The following is a 25,193-nucleotide window of genomic DNA, read 5'->3' as shown; positions in this document are numbered from 1 at the left end:
GTTCCCAGGACTCACGAAAACTCCAATAGATGACCTTCTTTTTCTTACGTCGTTTGCTATTTATTTTTAATCGACTCCCTTCGAATTTGCACCATATTGTCTAAACTTCAAAAACATTAAATGATATGCCTTTGAAAATGGCTACTGCAACAATAGCTGCCAATTGCACATTGTTGTGTCAGGCATCACTGACCATAAAATATTATTCCTTTACTTTAAATATTTATATTGTATTTATTTAATAATTTAGTATGTGATCTCTGTCTTTATTTAATTTCCCGTTGATTTTGCCGTGTAAGAAACGACCACATTGCAATAATTGTGTCAGACATAAGGTTTCACAGAGCCCCCGCATGAACCTGTTCATTGGGACCTATTAGATTTTTAAAATGAAAATTAAATTAAATAAAAATTCCCATTAGTAATTTTTAAACAACTTTTAAAATAGTGAAGTGTGTGCAATTTGGGTAGTTTCGTCGAATAAAATTCGTTTATTACGGAATAATCATTGATGAAGTATTTAGCCGCATCGGTTTGAAAAAAAAAATAACGTCCATCGGCTTTCTGAATGGAATTTCTTAAAATAAATAATGAATATATATAATTATGTAATAAATATTACAGGGTGTCAACGAAAGACCCGACAAATGACAAATTCATACTAGTTTGAAAAATACGTGGACAATCAATAATGTATGATTTACTTATGTCTGAACTTCTGAAAAATAATATTTTTTAAAAACTCATTACGTTTCGAATGAATTTACTCTACAAAAATTATCGATGTTTTAAAACATTAATGAAAATAAATTTCACGTTTTTATCGTCAAACATTTTCTAAGAATTAGATTTGCAAAGTTGGCTCATTTGCATTTTTCCAAAAAAATTGTAATACAATTCAAATGTATTATTTTTAGTATTTAAAAATAAAAAAAATTAAAATGTACCTACTTCAAAGTTTTAAATATTGTTTAGAAAAAAAGTTATTTAATTTGTCCGGTCATTCTGTTACGTCGTGCGTACTTAGGTACAACTAAAAATCGACTTATAAAGCATATTTAATTAGATATTCAAAATTGTAATATTTGTAGATACAATGCATTGTCTATTATCGTGTAAACATTTTTACCAACATTTTCACTCGAGTAAGTGTCTTCTGTTGTTAGTATATACAATTAAACCTCTTAAATTTAAAAACTCAATATTTTCATTATATTTCTATTTCTCATGAAGATGAGTTCATATTTAATGAAACCTTCATAGAATATGACTTTCGTGATGTTTTAAAACCTTACTAAATATTTGATGCCGAAAGTTGGACTGTGCAGGGTGTAACAGAAAGACCTAATAAAAAAAAAAAAAATAAAAAAAAATCGATGTTTTATTTTTAATCGCGTGTCAAAAGCTAGGAAAATTATTACCTATTTCGGGAAACCCGCAAAACGAATATTTTGAAAAAAGTCGTATCGTTTCGAATAAATTTATACTCCGAAAAATATTGCCGACAAACAAACTGTTCGACTTAGAAAATGATGGGTGTACGTTATGCAAACGCTTTAAAAAAACAAAAAATGTTTAAAACACACATCGATTTGAACAAAAGTCATTTCGACTTTCTCGTCTGGCGTTACGCTCCTCCGCGCAGACACGTCGTTCGAAACGGTTTCGGAACGTTCGCACGGAAATGACGATGACATTTTTTCCGCTACCGGCTGTACACGACCGTCTATGGGGTGGGGGGGGGAGGGGGGTGAGAGGTTTTGTGCTGCGAGTGGGTTGTATACACGTACAAAGTATAACACATAGTATAATACATAATATCGTACACACTATGTATGCGGAGCGGTGCACTGCGGGTCTCACGATATTACACTACACGTAATGCGCGTTGGCATTTTCGCATTTATTTTTCGATTAACCTTTTCTGGGCTCGATGCGATTCCGCGAATCGGAAATCCAATACGCGTTGCATCGCAGACGAGCTTTTCGGATATATCGGAAAACGAAAAAACGAGCGTTGGCCGGTTACACGATATAAGTAACGTTTTGCGTTATTAAGCGCGGGCTTCTGGCTGGCACTCGCGGACGCGCGTCTCGGAGAAAATCTCCGAGGTTTTCGGTCGGACAGAGCTTCCGGGCTCGGTATTTGGAATTTATATAGCGTGCGATGCCACAGCGGACGTCCGCCGACGCGAATAAGCTCGCCCGTATGTCATTATGGACGTGTCCCTTGAATTTTGGTCGCTTAATATCTTTTTTCTCATTCGGGATGATCGATAGACGCAGTTAAAACCGGGATCACTTCACGCGGTGATTGTTCCGCTCACTCCCGTTTGTTCCCTCGAACAGTACGTGTTTTATTCGAATTCTGTTTGGGCATTTTTTTTTTTTTTTTTTTGACGTTTTTAAGGCATTTTTAAATTTTTTAGGACATTTTTCACCTATATTTATACGAGCACTAGGTATACATAGTAGTATAGTACTATGTATTGTAAACATTGCTGTGAATTTAATGCACTTAAAAACTATTAAATATGCATGCATATATGCACTATAATCTGACAAAATATACTGTAAAAATTCTCAAAATATGAAAAAAAAAAAAAAAACTACAAAAGTTAAACTTTTATTTTTATTTTTTTCATTAGTATAATTTTTTTTATTAATTTTAGTTTAAATATTAGTATTTTTACTTATTGGTATAAGTATACGAGTTATCTATTGATCTTAACTAGTCTTGGTCTTCGTCGTATACAAGATCTATAAAAGAAGTATAAATTATATAATTAAATATAATTAAAATTATATATTTTACCTTCAAAGTAGTTATTGCATTGAACAACCAATGATTTCTTCAGGTTTTCGAACTTGAAAGACCTCCTGTTTGGTGCCAACAAAGTTTTACATAAAGAAAAGGAGCGTTCTACGTCTGACGAAGTTATTGGGGAAAACTTGAAATACGTCATGTCGCTACTAGTTAAATCTTCTGGTATATCGAAATCTACTTCATTTTTATCGCCATGCCAGTTAATATTTTTAAACCCTTTGTTTTTGTTGAGTACTGTTTGTAAAAATAGAAAAATTTCGATAAAACTATAAAAATTATAGTTTATACTATAAGATTGACCGAAAAAATGTAAATATTACGAAAAAAAAGCATTTAAACAAAAAAATTATTATTAAAACATGCATTTTATATGCCCTAACCCATGAAATATGCAAAAATATGCAAAATAAAATTTGGTATTTGAACTACAAATAAGTCAAAACAAATTTTGGCCGTATCCGTTTTATATAATAAAGTGTAGCAAAAAAAAAAACATGCAAATGCATTAAATTCACAGCCCTGGTTATAAACTACTTTCGTGTTGAACTATTTTAACTCATCTACCATCAGGTAATTCAGTTTTAAATTAGACGAGGCTGAAATTTATCTTTATGTCACACCAGCCCGGAAAAATATTGTTATTAAATACCGATGTTTTGAAAAAGCCAGCCATATTATCGGTACAGTCACGAAATTATTTGATAGATCTCTTTCGATTTTGTGGCCATCAGGAATAAAACATGACATGTTATTACTTTTTTTGAGTGACGCAGCTCAAAATCCAAGGCTGGACAATCTTTAAGTTCCCTGTATTCTAAAATGATACATGTCACTTGTTCGGCGCATCGAGTATCGGAAGAAATCCGGGGTCAATTTTCAACTGAATTTAATCTTTAACTCATTTTTTAATTTAATTTTTTTTTTTTGTACAGTGTTATGCAAATATTATTTCATTTTTTACTCATTTTTTAATAATTATTTGAATTTATTTAATAAAGAATGCATTTTTGAAAGATCTTTTTTTGATATTTTTAGGGCATTTAAGTCCGAGCCCTTGTAATCGCCAACATTTTCAAATTGTCTAAGCCCCTATTTGTCTAACCCATTACCTTAGACAATATATATCCTTAAAACACAAAGTTACACAACTCAAAAATAACTAGCTCAAATTTTGATTTAAATACATCAAAATCCTAAAAAAAAAATTTTCTTCATAAATAATAATTAAAAATTAAAAAGGGAAGTTAATATTTGAAAAAATTAAGTTTTCACTGTCGCAGGATCATCCTTAATAGTGGTACAAAAATGTCAATGACTCGAGAAATGGTCTTCAAATGTATTTAAAAATTATAAAAATCTGAATTTTTATACATGCTTGAAAAATTACCGTTTATATAATATAACGTGTAATAACCATTCATATAAAAAAAGTAACAATTTCTACTAATTTGGCACTATAACTATCAATATAATAATGTATAATTTGCAAAAAAGGCAAACATTTACAGAAATATCCCATCGAAAAATGGCCTCTCAGTTTTCAACAAATTTTCCAATTTTCTTAGAGCATCTTTTCAACTTTTTATTTCGGTACAAACATTATAAAAAAATATGCTAAATCGGTGAAGCCGTCCTCGATTGATGCGCGTCTACAGTACTAATACTATAGTTAGCTGTCCCGACCGCCATTGACCGTGTCAAAGATTTGTTTTTAAAAATGTTATACCATCAAAATGTTATATCAGAGTTCCAAGTTTTTACTCCAGATACTCCTTCCCTTTCCCAATTCCTTTTAGCCGCTGTAACTATCTCAAAAATCGTCCTATTGTCCGTATGACGAAACTAGCCAATGAGGACCCACTATTCTTGAGTGCTTGGCACTAATATTATTGTCTGTTCGCTCTAAATTTAAATATTTTATACTTGTATTTTTATGTAACATTTTTCTTAGTCATTATGTCTGTTCGCTCTTTATCTTAATATTTTATAATTCTAGTTTTGTAATTTATGTAACTTTTTCCTAGTTATTATGCTTAGTATATTTCTATATAATTGGGCACGTCCGGTTTTTCAATAAATAAATAAATAAATAAATCATAATCATGATTATAATTCATAGTAGAAGGTACACGTTATCTGCTGAGCTTAAATTGTTTATGTTACACACTTGAAAAAAAAAATGCTAAAATTGACAACAAATTCCAGTGTTACGTTCTCTTAAGCTCTTATCACGGTTTTTGAAGAATGTCCATTCTGATTTCACCCATTCTATGCTTATACGAAAAATCCCATTTGAAGAAGGTCTTTCAGTTGTTCCAAATTTTTCAATTTTCCGTGCAACTTTTCCAATTTTTCTTTCCTCAAAAACCTCACTCTGAATATTTCATAAAATTTTTTTTTTAAAAATGAGACGGTTTGGACTGATTACTTTGAGAGGTATTTGAGTACTAGAGAAGCATTTGGTTAATTTTACTCGACAAAGTGTTCTCGATCACTATTGTACAAGCCTGCCCATACCAGCCATAAATTATTATACTGGTAATAAATTCGTAAAAAGTAAAGTACGTTCGTCAATTCATTTTTTTTTTTTTGCTGAAAAACCTTAAGGTTTTACTTGGAAATAAATGGGTACATTAAAAGTGGACCGGGAATATGACGGATTCCGACATTACTTCACTCTCGTTATTATATTTAGGTACACATATCTGTATATTATGTTGTTATAAAGGGTGGTTTTTCTATTTTTAACTTGACGATAAATCACTGTGTTCGGAAAAAACGGTTCTGAGCTGAGCTATCTTTATAACATATAACAATTAAGAACTATTTCGCCAAATATTTTTTTTAAACGTACTCAACTGTAGTTAATTTTAGTTTTCTTCTGATTGTAAGTACTTACTTTAAAGTGTAACCAATATATTTTATTGCTAATATTAATATTATTGCTAATTATTATCTATTTTTCAAATGTTAAAAAAAACAAAATGTATTTAATCAAAAATAATTTAAGATGACATACGTCAGTGCAAATCGACTTAATAAAAAAAAATTGTAAAAAAATGTTAATCATTAACGACTTTCAACCAAGGTTTAAGAATTAATATTTTAATGGTTGTACATTAAGTATAAATGGAATTACTTATAATAGTATCGGTTAATTTTTCACAAATCAATTGGATAATTATTGGCTAATATTTATTAGTGTCCAATACTGGCAATACTTACAATAAACCAAAATTCAAAAATATTCGTTTGCAGTAAGTTCAAGAAGAAAGCTTCACGCTTAAGTTTTTACATATAATATAAAATACATTTCATTTTTATTTTTCACATGAATTTATTAATATTTAAAAAACATGATTTTCGTGCAATCGTACAACCCTATTTACGAAATAAGCAGTTAGAACTTTTGAGTTGTAGTTAGTTAGTATTGACAGCTGGTTATGCGAGTACTCCATAGTGTTACAAAATAGATAAACAAATATTTCATTGAAACACTTGAAGATGTGTGAAATGTTCAAGTTTTAAATATTTCAAAGTAAAAAATTCAAGCCAACCCCAAAATATAATAACGCCCAAGTGCGATCTAAAATAGAATTATCAAACTTATAATATAAGTGTCGAGATCGCCGACTGTAAAACAATATTGTGAATCTGTAAATGAAGACAATAATTATTTCCGTTTTTAACTTTTGCGCACACAGTGTTTGGGAAACCACGAGTTCGAAGACGGTCCTGAAGTTCTGGCGCTGTTCCTCAAGTCCAAGAACATAAGTTCCATACCGATAGTCGTGGCGAACATCAACACCGAAGGGGAACCGAGCTTAACGAACATTCGGCCGTCCACGGTCCTGGAGGTCGGAGGGCACACCGTAGGCGTGATCGGTTACCTGACACCGGACACGGAAGTAAGCACCGCTCTATTGTTTCGTTTCTATATAATAATAATAATAACATAAAATGTTTATTTGCATTGTATACTGTTTCCGTACGGTACTATTAGGGTATCCGTTATTGTTGTGGGCACCTATAAGCTACGTATTTGATTTTACGATTGCGTCCGCTGTTAGCCATTAAAAAAAAAAAGAGGGCGGGTAATATGTTATGTATACATAATATTATACGCAGTCGTGTCTCGATGAATCGAATCTCAAGGGCGATAAAAACGATTTCGACTGGTGTATTTTTCGAGTTCTATGCCTTGAACACAACCCTAAAAAAAAACTTCAAGCTGCTAAACAACACCTTTGAGTAATCGAGGTTGTACAATTATCGAAACTCGACTGAATAATAAACACCGCGAATAGATAAATATGGCAAAGAAGCCAAAATTATCGTACTTCCAATATATTTTATAGAAATTCTGATTTATGTCCATCAGCAACTTAATCTGCCTCGATTGGCTCAAATCCGAATTTTTTTTATTTTATTTAATTTTCTTATATTTATTATTAAATTGTTTTCTGTTATGAAAATATTTACTATATCTGTATAGAAGACGATTAAAAAAGCATGCTTACTCTTTTTTTTCAATAATGCAGTTATTCAAAATCTGATTTTTTTGAAATTTTTTCCGAAATCATGTAAAAATGTACCAAAATCAAAATTCATACGATTATTATGAGAGTTATTTAACTTTGTGTTCTAAGAATAAAAAGTCCATATAATCTCATTAAGATTATAAAATATGGTAGCTATAGTGATTTGAAAATTTTAGTCATTAATATTAATGAATCGATAAAAACAATTTGTAAAAATGGCCCAAGTAAATACTAGATCCAATTTTATGTATATTTTATATTTATACAAAACCAGTTTTAAGAACTATTATCCTTAGTACAAACATTTTAATAACCAAGAAACTACACATTCGAATTTCGAATTTGGTACATCAACATTTTTAAAAAAAATTATCGACTTATTAATTCACAGTAAAATAGGAGGGTTCTCATTTGAAAAACAGTAGTTCGTATCACCACAGGACACTCCTTTAGTAGAACAAAAAAATTCAAGAACTTGAAAAACTTGGTCTAAAAATGTTAAAAAATTCCAAAAATCAGAACATCAATAATTTCAATATCGAATTAAAAAAGAGCATGTTCGGTGAATCACCCTGTATATTGTATGATTTAGCTTCTCAGCTATAAAAATAACCAAAAACATATAGCTGGGTACGACGTGATTCGTTGATTTTCTTTTTGGAGAAAAAATAGAATGCTAAATCTTTTAAACATTTTAAATCAACTTGCGTGCACACAATTATAAAACAATTATTGTTTCGGTACAAAGGGAAGTGGTAAGAGCTTATTCAATTTCATAGTATTGATTTATAACAAAACGAGCATAAGCAAATGGACGTCATCGGAACGCTCGAGGAGAATCCCCCTGTAAATCGCAATACCACGTGATTTATACATTATATAATATATATATATGTGTAATCGCTTCAATCGAACTTTTGCAGTTTCTAAACCAAGTGGGCAGAGTCCGGATAACCGACGAAGTTCAGAGCGTCAGAGCTGAAGTGGCCAAGTTGAAAAACGCCGGGGTGGAGTTCATAATAGCGCTGGGGCATTCGGGCCTCGAAATGGACAGGCGGGTGGCCAGAGAAGTGGACGGCGTGGACGCAGTCGTCGGAGGGCATTCGCATTCGTATCTGAACAGCGGTAAGTCCATCGCGATCGGCTAGGCAGAATAATCGATTTACTTGGGCGACGAGGAGCGAACAATAATAATTGAGGCAGCAGTAAATGTTGCAGGGTATGCTTTATATGCCCTTAAAAATGCACTTACTTTTTTTAACTTCAAACACGTTTTGAGCAATAGTTTTTTTTTTTTTTTTGAAACTGGTCTGCACTATTTCGACATTTCTAAGTGGACTTTCGATCTGAAAAATAAATTGTTCCTATTTAATTCGTCGTCGTCACTTGTCACCTCGATTTTGACCGATCGAAAATTTAAACGATTGTAATGTGATATGTACAATAATACATAATATTATGTACCTGTTGGCTCTTAGACCTTGTTAGGAAGTTATTATAGTTTGAGTAAAATTTTAAAATTCAATTTAAAAACCTAATGTGACTGTTGAATATCCTAAAAATCCTAAAATACTCTAAAGAAAGAAAAAAAAGTGTTCAAAAGGGTACCGCTCTGCTGTACAGTCGGTGTCGAGTGGACGCTTTATTTTTTCTGATGCTTTTGAAAACTACTCTGAATTTTCAATTTGCACTTCTCAAAAGCAACAACTAGATTCACTTTCCCGTCAAAAAAGATACTCGAGTTGAAATTCGAAGAGTTATTTCGACTACTAATCGTGTACACACGCATAAAAAACACACACACACACACACACACACACACACACAATGTAAGTTGACCTAAAATGACCTTAAAATCGAAAATTGTCAAAAATTGCACAGAATTGTTCACAATTAATTTTCTGTGACTATAGGTACCTGATTATAATTTAGATTTATCCTTCATACCGATCCGTTAGAAAATTTACGTTTGAAAAACTACAATATACTATTAGGTGAAAATCTCGTTGGCACGTTAAGAAAATCTTGAAATTTAATTTAAAAATCCAAACCGTAGTGATAAATATCCCTAAAAACGCTAAATACTATATAATAAATCAAAGACTACCTTTTAATTAGGTACCTAATGTAAAGTTTTCATTTTGATTCATAATATTACATGAAACGTTTATGAAATAAAATAAGAACTTCAAAAAACCATTGTGAAATGCATCGAAAACCCTGCTTACTCAGTACCTGGTAAATATAACTGCAAATAGGTATTAAAATATTATAGTTCAACAACAACAGACGATGAGAGGTTTTGGAATTTCAATGTTATAATTTCGTTTTGGACGTCTCGTATGTATATATATTATTATATATTGTGAAACTTTATCATGTTGTAGCAAGCAGGTGTATGACGAAATTACTTCGGTGAAGTTTTCACGAGATAAAATATTTCGTCTCTGTCAGCTACGTTTCGTAATAATATTAATAATATGGTCTGCTTGCTATTTTCGGTTAGACGTTTACTTGAAGTGCCGAAAACCGTGGAATAGAAATTCTAAACATGATTTTATTAATTCGACTTCCGATGGTATTTTGATTTTTCATGCATACGTATCGATAAAATTTATCGACTCACGCGTGTTCAAACAAAAAATAGAAAAAGTAATGTTATTTTATTTTTAGTGCATAATTAACTAATGCACTGACATATTATATCAATATTAAGAAATTAATGAATTGAAAAAAGCGTGGAAGTTGACGTAACTCTGTTATTCTTTGTGTCAATATGCAATTCAGTCAGTACCTACTACCTATTAAGGAATAATAAAAAAAAATGTTATATTACACGCACAGTGAAAGAGCCAACAAGTTATACATATTTAAAACAAAAAATAAAAAAATATTGATTACCTAGAACGAAATGTATTTATTTATTTCAAATATACGGACAATACGTCCTTTTGAAATATTACAACATGGTAGTGTATAGTGCAGTTACAAAATAAACACATTTAGTAGGTCATTTAATTTGTCAGGTTAGGTTATCTATTCTGTTACCCTTTGCATTCAATTAAAACGAGTTTAATAAATCATAATAATTAACTAATTATATCTGCGACTACGTCATATTGCGCGCATTAATGTTGTTGTACTATAATCGTTAATACATTTCGTTTATTTATTGATATGCGTTCAATCGGAATAATTACCGCCAATATAGTGCTTCTCAATGCAATATACAGCCCTCCGGATTTCATCACGAAATTATTACGGCACTCTGAGAGGGGTGCGAAAAATCTCAAGAATATTTGAAAATGCGGTCATCGAGTATATTGTTTGAAAATTCTAAAAAATCAGAATTCGAATGACAGCGAAGAAAATAAAGGGGGTGCGCTTGCTTTGCGAATCACCATGTATATCGTCCACAGCAGTGCTGTCGATGATGGTCACATCAAATATCGAACTCGTCGCCTAACTACACATGGATAATTGACTACAGTAGGTACCTTGGTCGCGAGTAAGTGCGCCGTTTTGAAACGTGGTAAAATGTTTTTTATGGTCCGCGTAGAAATAATATATTATTATGATAGTCGTATATAGGCGTTAAATGCGTTGTAATGCGAGAGTGTTAACGTTATAATATTATACAAGCGTCGTCGTCGTAAATTATTGTTAACGCGCTGCTCTCACTATAATATTATCATTATTATTGTTATTTATTATACGTTTTTACATATTATATTATAGGTGCCCACACCTTAACACGACCTCCTCCCGTAATGTACGGTTTCAGACGATATCGTGGATATATATGTGTCGTAAGCTGTATTTCGTTGAGACCGCGTATCCTATATATATACATGTGTGTGTGTGTGTGTGTGTGTGTGTGTTATATAGTGTTATAATAATATAATAGAATATGGAATACAGAGCCTCGGTGCCGCAGTTGTTTCCCGCCGGAGAACAACGAAATTATCGGAACCTCGGGCGCACAATGAAATAATATCACAAGAAAAGGTTAACAACCCTTATTATTATTATCCGCCCGGCGCGTTGTGCGGCGCACAAGGAGTGAATCGCATTCCGGTAGATCACCTGTTGCGTGTGCACGTATGTACACCCGTGTGTGTAGCACAACAGCTGTTTCTCGACACCACCCATCATCGTCGTTCTCGTAGATCTCTCTCTCTCTCTCTCTCTCTGGCGAGTGTGTGTGAAGAAAAAAGACGGGAAAAAACAGATCACATCGTCCATCAAAAATAAACGCGTAATATTATACCGTGTAATTTATAGCCATCGGTTTGGGACATTGAATATTCGTTATGAATAATAGTGTGTGCCGCAGATCACGGTTTTTTAATCGGACGTACGTCATTAATGACGTGTCTACCCAATAAAAAACCATGTTACGGGTTGCCGGCATTGAAGGTGTGGACACACACACAATATTATGTAATGTTAGTTTGAACTGACAACAGCTGCTGTCCAAGTGAAAATCTGCAATCGATCGATCGATCGACGGACCAATTCTCATTAGCAAACCTCAGACTAATATTACAAGTGCTAAAAGCTATACCGATTATTCAGAGCACCTCATCATTCTTCAATCTCAGTTTTATGCACCAAGACACGAGACCTTATAAGATATTATAATATGGGCGGCAATGTGCTCTTTGTCGTTGATCGTATACGCTAATCAGAGCTGCAAATAACAATGATAATCAATAATCTTGCCACTCGACCGAAATCACTACCGATATAAGTAAACTAGGTCGTTGTACCTATATAACTATACTTACCTGTATAACATAATATATTATTTACGTTATTTCTGATGTCAACATCACTTTTTCTCAACGAATACTGCACCGTATTCACCAAACGATGCGTTATCGCTGCCCCTTCTGACATCGATCACTTTGGATTAAAATGCCTTGTTTCGTTAAAAATTCCGTTTAAATGAAACGAAAATTCAACATTAACCAAAGTTTCTCGTGGATGCTCAACTCACAAACACCTCGTGGACTGCAACCGTGTCTAATGGGTAAACATTATTTTAACAAACACTTTTTGGCTAATATAACAGCCGCGGAAACGACTGCAGGACGTAGAAAATAATCTCTTCTTCAAATTAAATCCCTTCTTCGAATGGATTTTCATAGTTAAACGGCCAACTGGTGCTATGCAATGTGTAAAATTGCCACTTGTTGTTTAATGAAAAATATAATAATAATAATAACAATAATAATATGTTCCCAAGTATCTGGTATACCCTACTGACGTGTTGGCGGGCGTTTACAATAGCGAATGCTACCTTATAAAAATAAATATTTATTAATAAAAATAACTTAATCTCGTTGAAATGTTTAGTTTGTGCACAACGAATAACGCGTATGTTGTGTAAAATATTATTAAAATTCCCTATGACTGCTGTAGTAGGTACGATATACTCGTAATAATACATAATTTTCATTCAAGGAATACCCAGGCACCCAGCCTCGTTAATTTCCAAAATTTAGGATCGTCCAGTTGGGCCTTGCTGATACGAACTTTTTGTATTTCAAATGAGAACCTTTTTTACTGTACATATTTTATAAGCACATTATTCATGACAAAAAATGTTGATCGATGAAAATGTGTCAAAATTTGAGCGAGTGTTTCCGATTTATTTTACTATATTATGTCTATATGCAATATGCATAAATACCGAAGGTGAGCAAGTCATTGAAACTAATTAATTCAAGTTAAGTGAACACAATATCGATAAATTATAAGTAAATAGTTAACTGCAGATAATCAATTGAACTCGCCAAGTTTAAAGTTAATATAGAGAAAAAAACAAATTAACGCAGTTTGAAAAAGTTAATCTACTATTTTAATTAATATGTGTATCATATAAAGTTGTCAACATTATATAATATTATTTTATCGAGCAACAACAGAAATTATAAAGTATTAGTATTTTTGAATTGAATACCGTGTACCTAAACAGCAATAAATCTATGTATGCAACTATAAAAGGAAACATAGGTACCATAAAACATTTTTAATTTTAACTTAGGATTTTTAAATCAACTAAAAAAATCCAAGTTATTTCAACATTTCAATTTATTTATTTATTAAATACATTAGAAAATTAACTAACTAATTATGTTAAAACGTTTTGAAGCATTTAACTTAATTAGGTTAGGTTAGCTCATAGTTTTTTAGTCACTGTCCATCTCTTATTTCTCCCAAGGAGTAAGGATAGTAGGTAATCGTAGGTTTGATATGATTTCCTAAAAAATACCTTTAAAAATGTCCTAAAAAAATGCAATTAAGACAAAAAAAAAATAAATAACGCCCTAAAACTACAAAAATATATTCTAGAGCTATTCCTAAGTACATAACAAGAAGAAACTATCAGTTCGAATTTTTGATTTGGAACCACAATATGATTTTCAAAATAATTGATTGCTTGACTATTTGTATTAAAATATTGTTGTTTTCTTTAAAAAAAAAAATACAAATGAGGTGTACCTATGGTTTTACAGCCTTTTTCTATTTTTACTGCAGGACTCCCGCAGGACGACGAAATGCCTGTGGGGCCATACCCCGTGATCGAAAAAAGAGGAGAACAAATCGTGCCAGTGGTGCAAGCCTATGCTTTCACCAAATACTTGGGCAAATTGGTTTTGACTTTTGACGGTAAAAATCGTTTGGTCAGTGCCGTGGGCGGACCAATTTTATTGGACCAAACCGTTCCTCAGGGTAAGTTTAATCAATACCTAATTATACCTAATTATAATTTAATATCGTTACTTAACGAATCAGTTATATAAGTTGATGTTTGCCTGCATTCGTGCGTATTCGTTGAAAAAAAAAACACTCATCAATTTCAGACGCAAAAATGTTGGCAAAGGTCGAATACTACAAACAACTGTTGGCGAAACAATCTGTCGACAAAGCCGTCGGAAAAACGCTAGTATTTTTGGACGGCAACTGTAAGTGTGAGGAGACCAATTTGGCCAATTTGATCGCCGATTCATTTATACGGGAGGTGAGTACGCGTGGATGACGGGACTTACCAATGAGCTAATAAGTTGTGATAAAAAATTGCTGCAAAATATACCTACGCACTAAATAAAAAAGTGTTTTAAAAAAAAACGATATTTCTAACAAAAACGGGTTGTATGAAACTACGTGCTGAATTTGTTTTCAGAAGAGTGGAAGACACTAAAATGAAAGCATGCTGGCTATCGCCTCTTTAATTATTTATAGATGTGAAAACGGTGGTTGGTGGCAAGTATTTCATTAAATTCATTTCTTGAAGTATGAAACTTTTGTGAAATATTTAATTCATGTGAGAAAAAAAAAATGTTTATTTTATCTTAAAGTGTGTAGTCATACACTTACGGCAAGGGAATATTTTTAAAATATTATTCATTGTATTGGACGCTAATAAACAGCTCATAAATAATAGACAATATAGGAATTGACAAGCGATAAATGAACGAAAAATAATATAATATATATAATACCATTTATACATAATTTATAACCATGAACATAGTTATAATTTTGTAAACATTGTTTGATAAGTCATTCATTATCGATATTTTCCATGTTTAGGTAATCCATTATCATTTTTTATCCACTATGAATAAATACCTTTAAAAATAATACAATTTTCTAATTTGAAATATCTCAGATGGAAAAATTTCAGGTGATATATATTGATATATATATAATTTCAACTATAGGTGGGTACACATTTGACTCTACCTACCTACTATGCGCCATAATTCTTTCTACAATTTTTTTTTGTTTATTTCAAAAGAATAAACTGCGAAAATGTGCTAAAATCAAAAAAGTTTGAAAATACCCTTAAAAGTTGATTCCCTAAGAAAAATTAAATTCGTAGTTAAAATGCGAGGTATGTTTCCTTGGTACCGCAATGTTCAAAAATCCACGTGTCTTCTGTACCATCAATAATTGTGCCACGATTTTTACCAATTTGTAATACTCGTTTCAGAATAATTTGTACCAATGAATTTCCTTTAACGAGGAAACCTACCTGCTATAATGAGGGTTGATTTATATACAGTTAAGTCACAAAGATAAAAAAATACCGTATTGTTTAGTGAATTCATTTAAAAAGTTAAGTTGAACGGATATTCAACAAGTATAATGACTAATATTAGTATAATAACCCTTCTTAGCCCTTTGTTTGTCGACCAATGTAAAATGTAGGACTATGACGTGTTATTTGATGACAATATCGCGTCATTGAGATACCGATAAATATATTTTTTTTAGCCACCACTTTAAGTATTTATACGTGTTTTTAATTGTATTAAATGTACTTTTTGAAATTAAATAAAACAATAGCCGACTAATACTTTTGACACACACTGTTATCTTTCGTTTCATTATTATATTTATGTTTCATTTTGTTTTGAAATATTTCAGAATTTGAACGACTTATTGAAAAACAACGTGACCTTAAGTGGCTGGACCGATGCCGCTGTAGCAATTATTCTGAGTAGTGGTATTCATCATTCAATAGATGCTTTAAAAACACAAGGTAAAAGCAGATTAATATTTCTAATATCATAAACCATATTTAATTTCGTTCGAGTAAAATAAACACTTATTGTTTTATCTCTATCTATTCGATGTCGTTTGATTCATTAAGAATTATCGCACCAGTGTTTTTCCTCAAGCAATCAAAATTGTATTTTAAGGAATTCATTAATATGCCTACGTAGGTACCTATATCTCATTATTAGCTATAAGAGCCATTGTTTCAACTGACTTTTGCGTAATATTTAAGCAAGCCAACCAATTCATATTAATCTAGCAAAAATCACCATTTGCTTAGGTAAATTATGAATCGGATGATTTTTTTTTTTTTAAATATTTATGTGTTTAAATTTTTTTCTTAATTTTATTTTTCTTTGATGGTTGTTGGTGGAATGGTTAAAAAATAGTTAAAGTGTGCTTCACCGGACATTATAGTTCTAGAACTTGTTCAAAATTTAATGGTCAACATACTGTTTCTAATAACTTTATTTTTATCAAATATTTTACATTTTTAATAAAAATAAATACATTTCCAAGAAATGTAAGCTACACAATTTTGTTTTTTTTAAATGTAAGAAATAAGTTTATGTACACTAAATCCCAGTATTGACATTAAGTAAACACCAATCGAGTTGATATTTGACTATTTAGGTTAGGTTAGAATATTTTTAATGTTTGGTTAGATAATGTTATGATCATATTGGATATTATGACATCGTTAAGAATCCATCTTATTTTATAGAAGTACGAAAAATTTTTTTCAAACAAGTTTCATCATTTTATACAACAATAATAATTATTGCCTCGACAACCTTCGGAGAAATGACTTTAAAAATGTATTAATAACTACGCAACCGCGACATTACCTTGAAAAATATCTTCCATTTTTCTTACTTTTCAAGCGAAATTCAAAGTTATAACAGTTTCGAAATCAAATTAATACTGAGGTATTTACCTATTGATGGACAATTTAAAGTATTTATATTCTGTTCGAATAATTAGACATTCCGGTTGTATTAATTGTTGGTTATTGCTATTTGTGAAATCTGAGAAACAACTGAAACAAAACATTTGTACGCTTCTCGCATGGTCCATTTACCATATTGTGATGGCAATGATTATTTTAAAGAGTACCTACCCCATAACTATAAGTTTTATTCGCAGTAACCAAACATTTTCAGTATAATAATTGAAAAATGCTAATTTGATTGCCGTTTACGAGGAAATGAATAAAATAATAATAATAACGCGATAACTTCTCCAATTTGGTTACCAGGAAATCGACTATAAAGACGCCCACGTAAAAAAAAATAAATACAATACGTAAATTCAATTTGAATTGGTTGAAAAAAGAATTCGTATAGTGTAATGCAGCTTCAATTACTGTAAATATAATAAATTGTTCTAAATTTATAGAAATTGTTGGAAAACATTCTGGTTGAGGGATTCTCGGTGTTTCGATTTGTGTTTATTTGATTATTTAATATTGTGCTTTGCAGACCATATACGTTGTGGATATTCGTATACTAATTTCATTTGTTATAACTCAAAATAGAATAGAATAGAACATCCACGAAGGCATTTGAAATTTCATAACCTACCTATTAATGAAATTAATTTATTAGGAACCTCCCTATTTGTATAGGGTGCTTTCGCTTTTAACTATCGTGCAATTTACTTTGCACTATTTATAGTGGCAGTGCACGGCAATAGACACTGGATTGTTGGGGATTAACCCCCCCCCCTCTCCCTTTCAACATGGAGAGTATACATGTATTTATTATATTTATTTATGTAACACATTATAATATGTAATTATTATGATAACCCTCCCCCCACCCCGTATTAAATAATAATAAAGTATTCACAAGTCAATAACACAACAAAATAATAGACGCGTATTAAAGGTGAATGTATTTTTCGTAGACAAAATAGACATAAGACAAAATAAAAATTTAAAAATAAACTCTGGAAACATTTCTTATTTGTGACGTTTGACATGTTCGGATTTTTCTGAATTTCGTACATTTATTTGGAATTTGAACTATTTTCGAGTTGGGATATTGTTCATACAAAATTTCAAAATGTTCGTTCTAGTTGAGTTCGGTTCGAGTCTTTTATAACTGGCTTCTACTTCCAGACTTGAAGCGAACACCTAAAGTTCTACCTCTATTCTATTCCTATTCGAATATTCGAATACAGGTGTGGCTTCAAGGAGGGGGGACTGGGCGATGTCCTCCCGAGGCTTTCTAAACATTTTTTCATTTCACATTTCTCCTCGTAAACAGTAAAATCCCGATCGTTAAATTAGATACCATTGAAATGGAATATAACGTAATGACATTATGGCGAAAACCCTCGGCCTGGTGAAAATAATCAAAATATTATTGGTTATCAATAAGAGTACAGTTACCACGTCAAACACATGAAAATGTTATCGATTATAACTTTACTAATGGTTAATCCCATTTATATCGAATTTTCAACAAACTTGGGTTCCCGGTTATGATATTTCCTAAGCCCCCCTGCGATGCAGTGAAAGTTAAGAAAAACGCCCTTTTCTCTCCTGGCAAGTCTCAGAAGTCTCGCCTGTTCGAGTACAATACCAAACGTATAATGTTGTTAGTACAATCAGATTTTCGATGTGTTATAATATTAATAATGTTATTCTTTTTTCAAATATTCACATTGATTTTTATATCAACAGGCGTTATATATGAAGATGACATTCATCAAACGTTGCCGTACAGAACTCCTCTGTGTAAAGTGACCATTACTGGAGCGACACTGTTGAAATCACTAGAGCACAGTGCATCCATGTATGATTACAGAAACTGTTCGAATCCGGAAAATAAGGTGTTCGGAGGTTTCATGCATATGTCAGGTAAATGTTGGGCAAACTAACTAATTTTTCAATCATCATCAAGTATTAATAGTTAATTTAGAAACATAAGAGTTCAGTTTAAATTTCCTATTTGTTACTAGTGTTAATTTTTTTTTTCTTTGACTCTTGTAACTATATAACAATTCACTGTAGACAAAAAACAACTTTAAACTGAGTTAAACATTTTGTACTTAGTTATATTTTCATCATCAGTGCAAATTACAAGTAAGAAGATATTTTGATGAAAACTATGATAGTTTTATACAAAAACAAAAATGTGTATTAAAAAGAATACACAAAAAAGTAATGTTGATAGAAATGGAAAGATATTCGTTGATAGAACCCTATAAAAAAAAACTCATTATAGATAGTAATAATAATTACGTACATAATTACAATTATAATATTATAACCGATTTTTATTTCATTTCAGTAGAAAGTAGGTACTCGGTACAAAGTTCTAATGATACTTAAATGTGACATTACAATTTTAGTAAATTCTAATTACAAAATTAATATTCTTTTCTACTACTGTACAAATAATTAAGTAAAATGAAAAAAATGATTTGATGAGTGTTTAAAATGTTGTCATTCCAAGTATTAATTGAATTTGTTGTTAAATACTTTTTCTCAAAAGTATAATTGAAATGTAAAACTTTTCAGTAACAATAGTAACATTGTATTAAAATTAAATTAAATACTCTCTGAGTCTTTGTGTCCACATTTAAATACAATAAATTCTGAAAGTATTTTTTGCGAGACTGTCAGTCAGTCAGGCGGCACAATCATCATTGCCAACAAAATACCGATTCCTAGGCGTGTTCGCGAACCCGATTCGAATATTGTTGTCACTCTGCGCGAAGTTCATTAGATAGGTATGTCAAAATAACCCGAAATCGTCGAAATCGGAATTCGTATATTATATTTAATAGTCAGACAATATCATACCCCAAGAAGTATATTATTTTATTATATCTAATGAAATACGCGTGCTTTTCCTTTTTTTTTTCCCAGGAATGTACGTCACATACGACAAGAAAAAGGCCGTTGGATCGAGGGTAAAGTCTGCGATGATACGGTGCTCGGAATGTAAGTTGCCGTCGTACGAGCCCATCGATCCGGGAAAAAAGTACACGGTAATCATGACCAAGTACATGGCACGCGGTGGTGATCGGTACGAAATGATCAGGGACGAACTAATTAGCATTAATTGTTCAAGTGAGTCAATACCCACCTAATTAATAACTAAATGCGATTAAAAGAAAACGCCAAGTATAATCAGTGTGGTCTTAAAATGTCAGGAAATTTATTCTCTCGAAGTATTTCGTTTACGTGAAAAATAAAAACTAAAAAAAAATCTGTATTACATCTAATAGATTATAGTCATGAGTAGGGCTCGGGATTTGAATGCCCCAAAAATATCAAAAAAAATGCCCTTTCAAAAAATGTATTATTTATTAAATGAATTCAAATTATTATTGAAAAATGAGTGAAAAATTCAATTACATTTGCGTCACACTGAAAATTATTTAAATTACGTAGTACTATGTAGTACTTTTATTTCAACGAGGTCAATTTTTTTAGTCGTAACTCGAGAAATGGGTCAAAAATGTACTAAAAAATTAAAAATGCATTAAGAACGTCAAAAAATGTTTGTGTTTAGAACGCGAAGTACTTGAGACATATTTGTAGCTTGGAAAGCAACGCGTAAGATATCCCAAAAAAAATATCGAAATCCGAGCCCTATAGTCATGAGCTTACAACAGTGGGAAAAATTACAAACGTATGTTAATCGTTTCGAACACTAATGAATAATTAATAAGTGATGTATTAACCGATAGTATAATACCATTTATATACCCAATTTACGATTATTGACATAGTAATTTCGTGAACTACGGTTGATGAGTCACATTCACCGTCGATCATTAATTCTGTGTGTACCTATATATTATGTAACATTTCCATTCGTCTAAAAGATAAAAATATCTTTCATAATTGCATTGAAATATTCCAAGAAAAGTGAAACTATCAATTTTAAAATATTTCGAAATCAGTACCCCCGACCTACTATACTGTACGGCAGGACGGTGCCCCCGCTTTCCGACCTTTTTTTAAAATCTTTTTACCCGGAACTTTTTTTCAGTCGTTCTCCCATACAACTGAATCGTGTGGACATTTATTTCACAGTCAGCGTGGCGAGTCAATAACGATTCGATTACTCCGACTAACCAGCTGTACTATTTTTCGGTTGTTCATACACGACCTAAATGTATTTTAATTGTCCCCGTTAAGCGGTGCAGTGAATCAAATGGAATAATTTTTTTCCACGCGGAGGCAGTCTTGGGTTATGGGAAAGTGTAAATCGAGAACAGGCAGGTGGAGTCAAATTCGTAATGCAGCCGAACGAGTCGGATAACCTTCGACTGAGGTTCTGTAATGGGAGACGCGAGCTGATGATAATATTATATGAACGCAAACAGAAATTAATAGAAATAATATTAATGTATACATTTTCTGATTTTTCCGTGGGAAACTGTATGTGAAGTATGTCGGGACGTTTTTGTCACATCCGACGTAGTTTTCAAACAAATACAATATGGTTTTAATCAAATAATCCAAATCCAATAAACTGTTGTGGGCGTCTCAACACTTCTGCACGATCAAACGGACTCGAAGTCAACACCTACGTTGAAAAATAACTTATCGAATTAGCATTTGATTTCGCGAATACGCAATACCGCGTTGATTGGCCCGACTCGGTTTTATTTTTAATTTTATTAGTCGTACAGATGTGTAAAGGAGACGACGGGCCAGAGGAAAAAAAGCCGAATACCGTTCTGCTGTACAGTATAGGTTACAGGTGGTCACTGTAATGGCGTTGAGCTTGAACTCAAAAATATGACGTTGAATACGAAAAACCGTTTTGAGAGGAGAAGGTCTATAAGTCAGTCCATATTATTATTAAAGTATTTAAAAACTACTATCGTAAATTGTTATAGAATTGTATTACTCGTACAAATTTTGAAATTCAAAATTTCATGACAAAAAAATTAGCTTTACTTTCCGGTAAAACTTTTTTTTTGTTAAAAACCAACAACTTATTAGGAATCTCTTAATAAAAATTTTCCATGCATTTCTAACTCAAAATAATTCGTTAAATTTTCGTGATTTTGACGAATTTTGTCAAAATTCTGACTTAAATGATTATAAAAATTATTGTGGATTTAAGCTCGACTTTTTTTTTTATTTCCATTACCAATAACTTATGAAAAACCTTATAAACTTTCAAGTATTTTGAACAAGCGAAAAATGTTTCAAAAATGTTTCATCGACAACAATGAGTATAAAGAAATATATTTAATAATGGTGTATAGAAAATGGTAGTATAATCATGAAGTACCTATGGTTATTAGTTTTTTAGTTACAACAAAAAAAAAAAACGAAAAAATTATTTATTTTACAATGATGTGTGTTTTTTTATTCTGTCCGTCATCTATATTTGTGGATGTAAATAATTATTATATTCGCCATTTCTAATTCAGCGATTTTTCTAGTGGAGAAGAGAATCTATTTGTTACTTTTGTGGGTTAAAAGACGCATAGACATGGTTGAAGTATTTTAATATTCTTTAAACGCACCATGAATTGCTTGAAATGGAACGTTTTCGACAAAAATTAATTCAATCTGTTGTAATACTAATGTGTAATAGACAATAGTAAAATTTATTAATTGCGTCATTTCAATATCACTGTACAATATACTTAGTTTGGCTATTTCACTCTTCTGGAAATATTTAAAATTTAATCATAAAAAATATTTCATTATTTTAAGCATACTTGGTTATAGATGAATATAAATGATCATTAATTGCGCGCAGAAATAAAAAAAATGATGAGTGACTCATCAACCAATGTTTGCTAAGTTAATATTGTGTTATAAATTAGGTATAAGAATAATTGATTATACGCTATCAGTTAATTTATCACTCATCAAATTGTAATTATTTATCAATTATTCATTAGTACTCGATACAATAAACCTACTTTTAAACATGATCTCTTGCTATAAGTTTATGACCACACATTTTTTCGTGTATCACACAATTTTTATTATTATTTTTATTTTTAACATACTAAAGAGAGTTACACGACACTTAATGTACATCAGAGCAAACTTGCCCACGACGCTTAAAATTGAATTTAACTTTTTTCGAGTAGTTTAAAATAGCCAATTCGTTAAACTTCTGATTTGTTGAAAAATGCTGATATTAAAAAAGTTTATTTAAGTCTAGTGGTTTAATTTTTGAAATATCAATATTTTTTTGGAGTACACTCTAAGCGTGATGAACTTTTTCAAAATATTATTTTTGGGACATTTCCAGCGTAATGAAATCTCAAGTTATTCACTATCCACACGTACAAATTTCATAATTTTTTTCACACTTCAAACGAGTATCGGTGTTTCGTTTTTTTGACTTTTCAGGTCTTTCAGCCTCACACTCTGCAGTTTAATATTAAATTCGACGTTTTATTCATTTATCGACAACCTTATCTGCGACTGCATTACCGTTCGTGTGCGTATAATTTTCGTACACCGACTCCAACCGAACGAACAATTAACAGATTTTTTAATGTCGCAAATGTGTTTTCCCTTTGTTTACACATGATATTTTGCTTTATAGAGATTTTTTCTCGTCGCAGTTCAAACGAATAGTAATCTACGGTTTCGCGTGCAGCACATTAACGTGACAGTATTTGGTAATTACTCATAATTGTCGCTCGTGCATTATTGCATGTATATACCAATATATTGATGTCGTACGTGACTAAAGTGTGTTTGGTGCGATTAAATACGAAACTGTGTTTGATGGTGTAGGTGTATATATATATATATATAGTATAGGTAACATATTCGTTGCCATTCGGTATACGACTCTATAATCTTTTAACATAGCGCATTGCACAGGTCTCTTGCGATTTAAAAAAATACGACGATATACTGGATAAAACCCACCCATACGGATTTTTTCGATTCAGAATTATTTCGTGTATAGCTATTAGCTGTACGATTGATCGACCGAATACGTAGTATACGGTGTGATTTTTAATCACGCTCCCCACAGTGTTTTTATGTTTAAATTATGCATCGTAATTTATAGGGTTTTCACGATCAAATTTCGATTTTTTTATTTAAATTTAGTGTAGTTATAGTCGACATTTCGGTATTGGATTACTTCGACTTTTCACAACATTTAAGAAGTGTACTCAAGTGTCCTGTGTAGACGATACCAACATTGATTTTTCAAATTACAGTCTACCTACATATGGTTTAATGTTAATTATTATGCGCATTTTATGATTTACCTTGGAAATGTCGATGTACCTATATTGGTTATTGCAATCGAAATCTGAAAGAAAAGTTTCTTAGGTATTCTACTTAAAATACTAACAATAATAGGCATAGTCTATTCAAGGGATATTGCTTATTTCTGTATTTCAAATAAATTGTAGTCGACAATATAAATTATGCATTTCGTAATATTATCAAAGTAAACTTGATTACTGATTAATAGTAATAAATATTAACAAATATTTTAGTATATTGCATATGTACTTAATCATCATAACAGCTGAGCTCTCATTCATTTTCAAAGTATTTATATACCTATTAATTAATATTAATATTAATATTAATATTAATATTTCCCTTATAGTATTTAAAGTAGAATGACTCAAAAACTTTTCGTTCGAAAAGATTTTGAGGAAAATCATCTGTTTCACAAAATATGGCATTAAAACTATATTATTTGAAAAACCAATGTTTGTACCACCACAGGATGTTCCCTCGAAATGCTGTGAAACATCTAAGCATTTGGAAATCAAAATTTAAATAAATACGTAGTTCAAACATAAAAATGGCGTGACAAATAAATCACACTTTTTAATGCGATCGCGGTCAATAATTATAATTTTAAAAAACAATAGTAAAATTATGTAATATTTAAAAAGAAATTTTTGAAGTTTTATTTGATCGATAATATTATATAATTTTTTTTTTCCAGATGTCTCAGAGACAGACGCTTTATTATCGTATGTCAAAGATGTCGGATTGATTTACCCTGGAGTAGATAACAGGATCAAAATACTAGATCAATAACGAAAATAATCGTAATACATAATATCATAATAAATAATAATATCATTATCGAGTAGCTAGGTAGTCAATTTATAGTGTCGACTTCGAGTTTCTTTGGTTTGTTAAATATTCACAGTACACACTTTGTTTCAAATTTTTGTCGGTAAATAAAATTACAATGTTTAACACAAAAGTTATTTCGTTCCTATTTTTCTATTCCTGTGATATAGTATCGGATGTAATCTAT

The 25,193-nt window shown here is 31.3% G+C and overlaps 1 protein-coding gene across 1 annotated transcript in view; it reads left to right on the top strand.

Moving 5' to 3' along the window:
* Positions 1–25,139, top strand: part of LOC111040132 (protein 5NUC-like) — a 31,915-nt gene extending 6,776 nt beyond the window's left edge. The window contains exons 2-9 of the mRNA XM_022323896.1: positions 6,532–6,735; positions 8,292–8,493; positions 13,915–14,109; positions 14,241–14,398; positions 15,811–15,925; positions 18,632–18,808; positions 19,823–20,026; positions 24,873–25,139. Of these exons, the coding sequence (XP_022179588.1) occupies positions 6,532–6,735; positions 8,292–8,493; positions 13,915–14,109; positions 14,241–14,398; positions 15,811–15,925; positions 18,632–18,808; positions 19,823–20,026; positions 24,873–24,967 (1,350 nt within the window). The 3' untranslated portion in view covers positions 24,968–25,139. The remainder of the gene's footprint in view (positions 1–6,531; positions 6,736–8,291; positions 8,494–13,914; positions 14,110–14,240; positions 14,399–15,810; positions 15,926–18,631; positions 18,809–19,822; positions 20,027–24,872) is intronic.
* The last annotated feature ends 54 nt before the right edge of the window (positions 25,140–25,193 follow it).

The sequence above is a fragment of the Myzus persicae genome, unplaced genomic scaffold, assembly GCF_001856785.1.
Source record: "Myzus persicae strain clone G006 unplaced genomic scaffold, MPER_G0061.0, whole genome shotgun sequence".
Lineage (NCBI taxonomy): Eukaryota > Metazoa > Arthropoda > Insecta > Hemiptera > Aphididae > Myzus > Myzus persicae.
The sequence above is the reverse complement of the archived record's forward strand: the minus strand, read 5'-3'. Positions and strand labels throughout refer to the sequence as shown.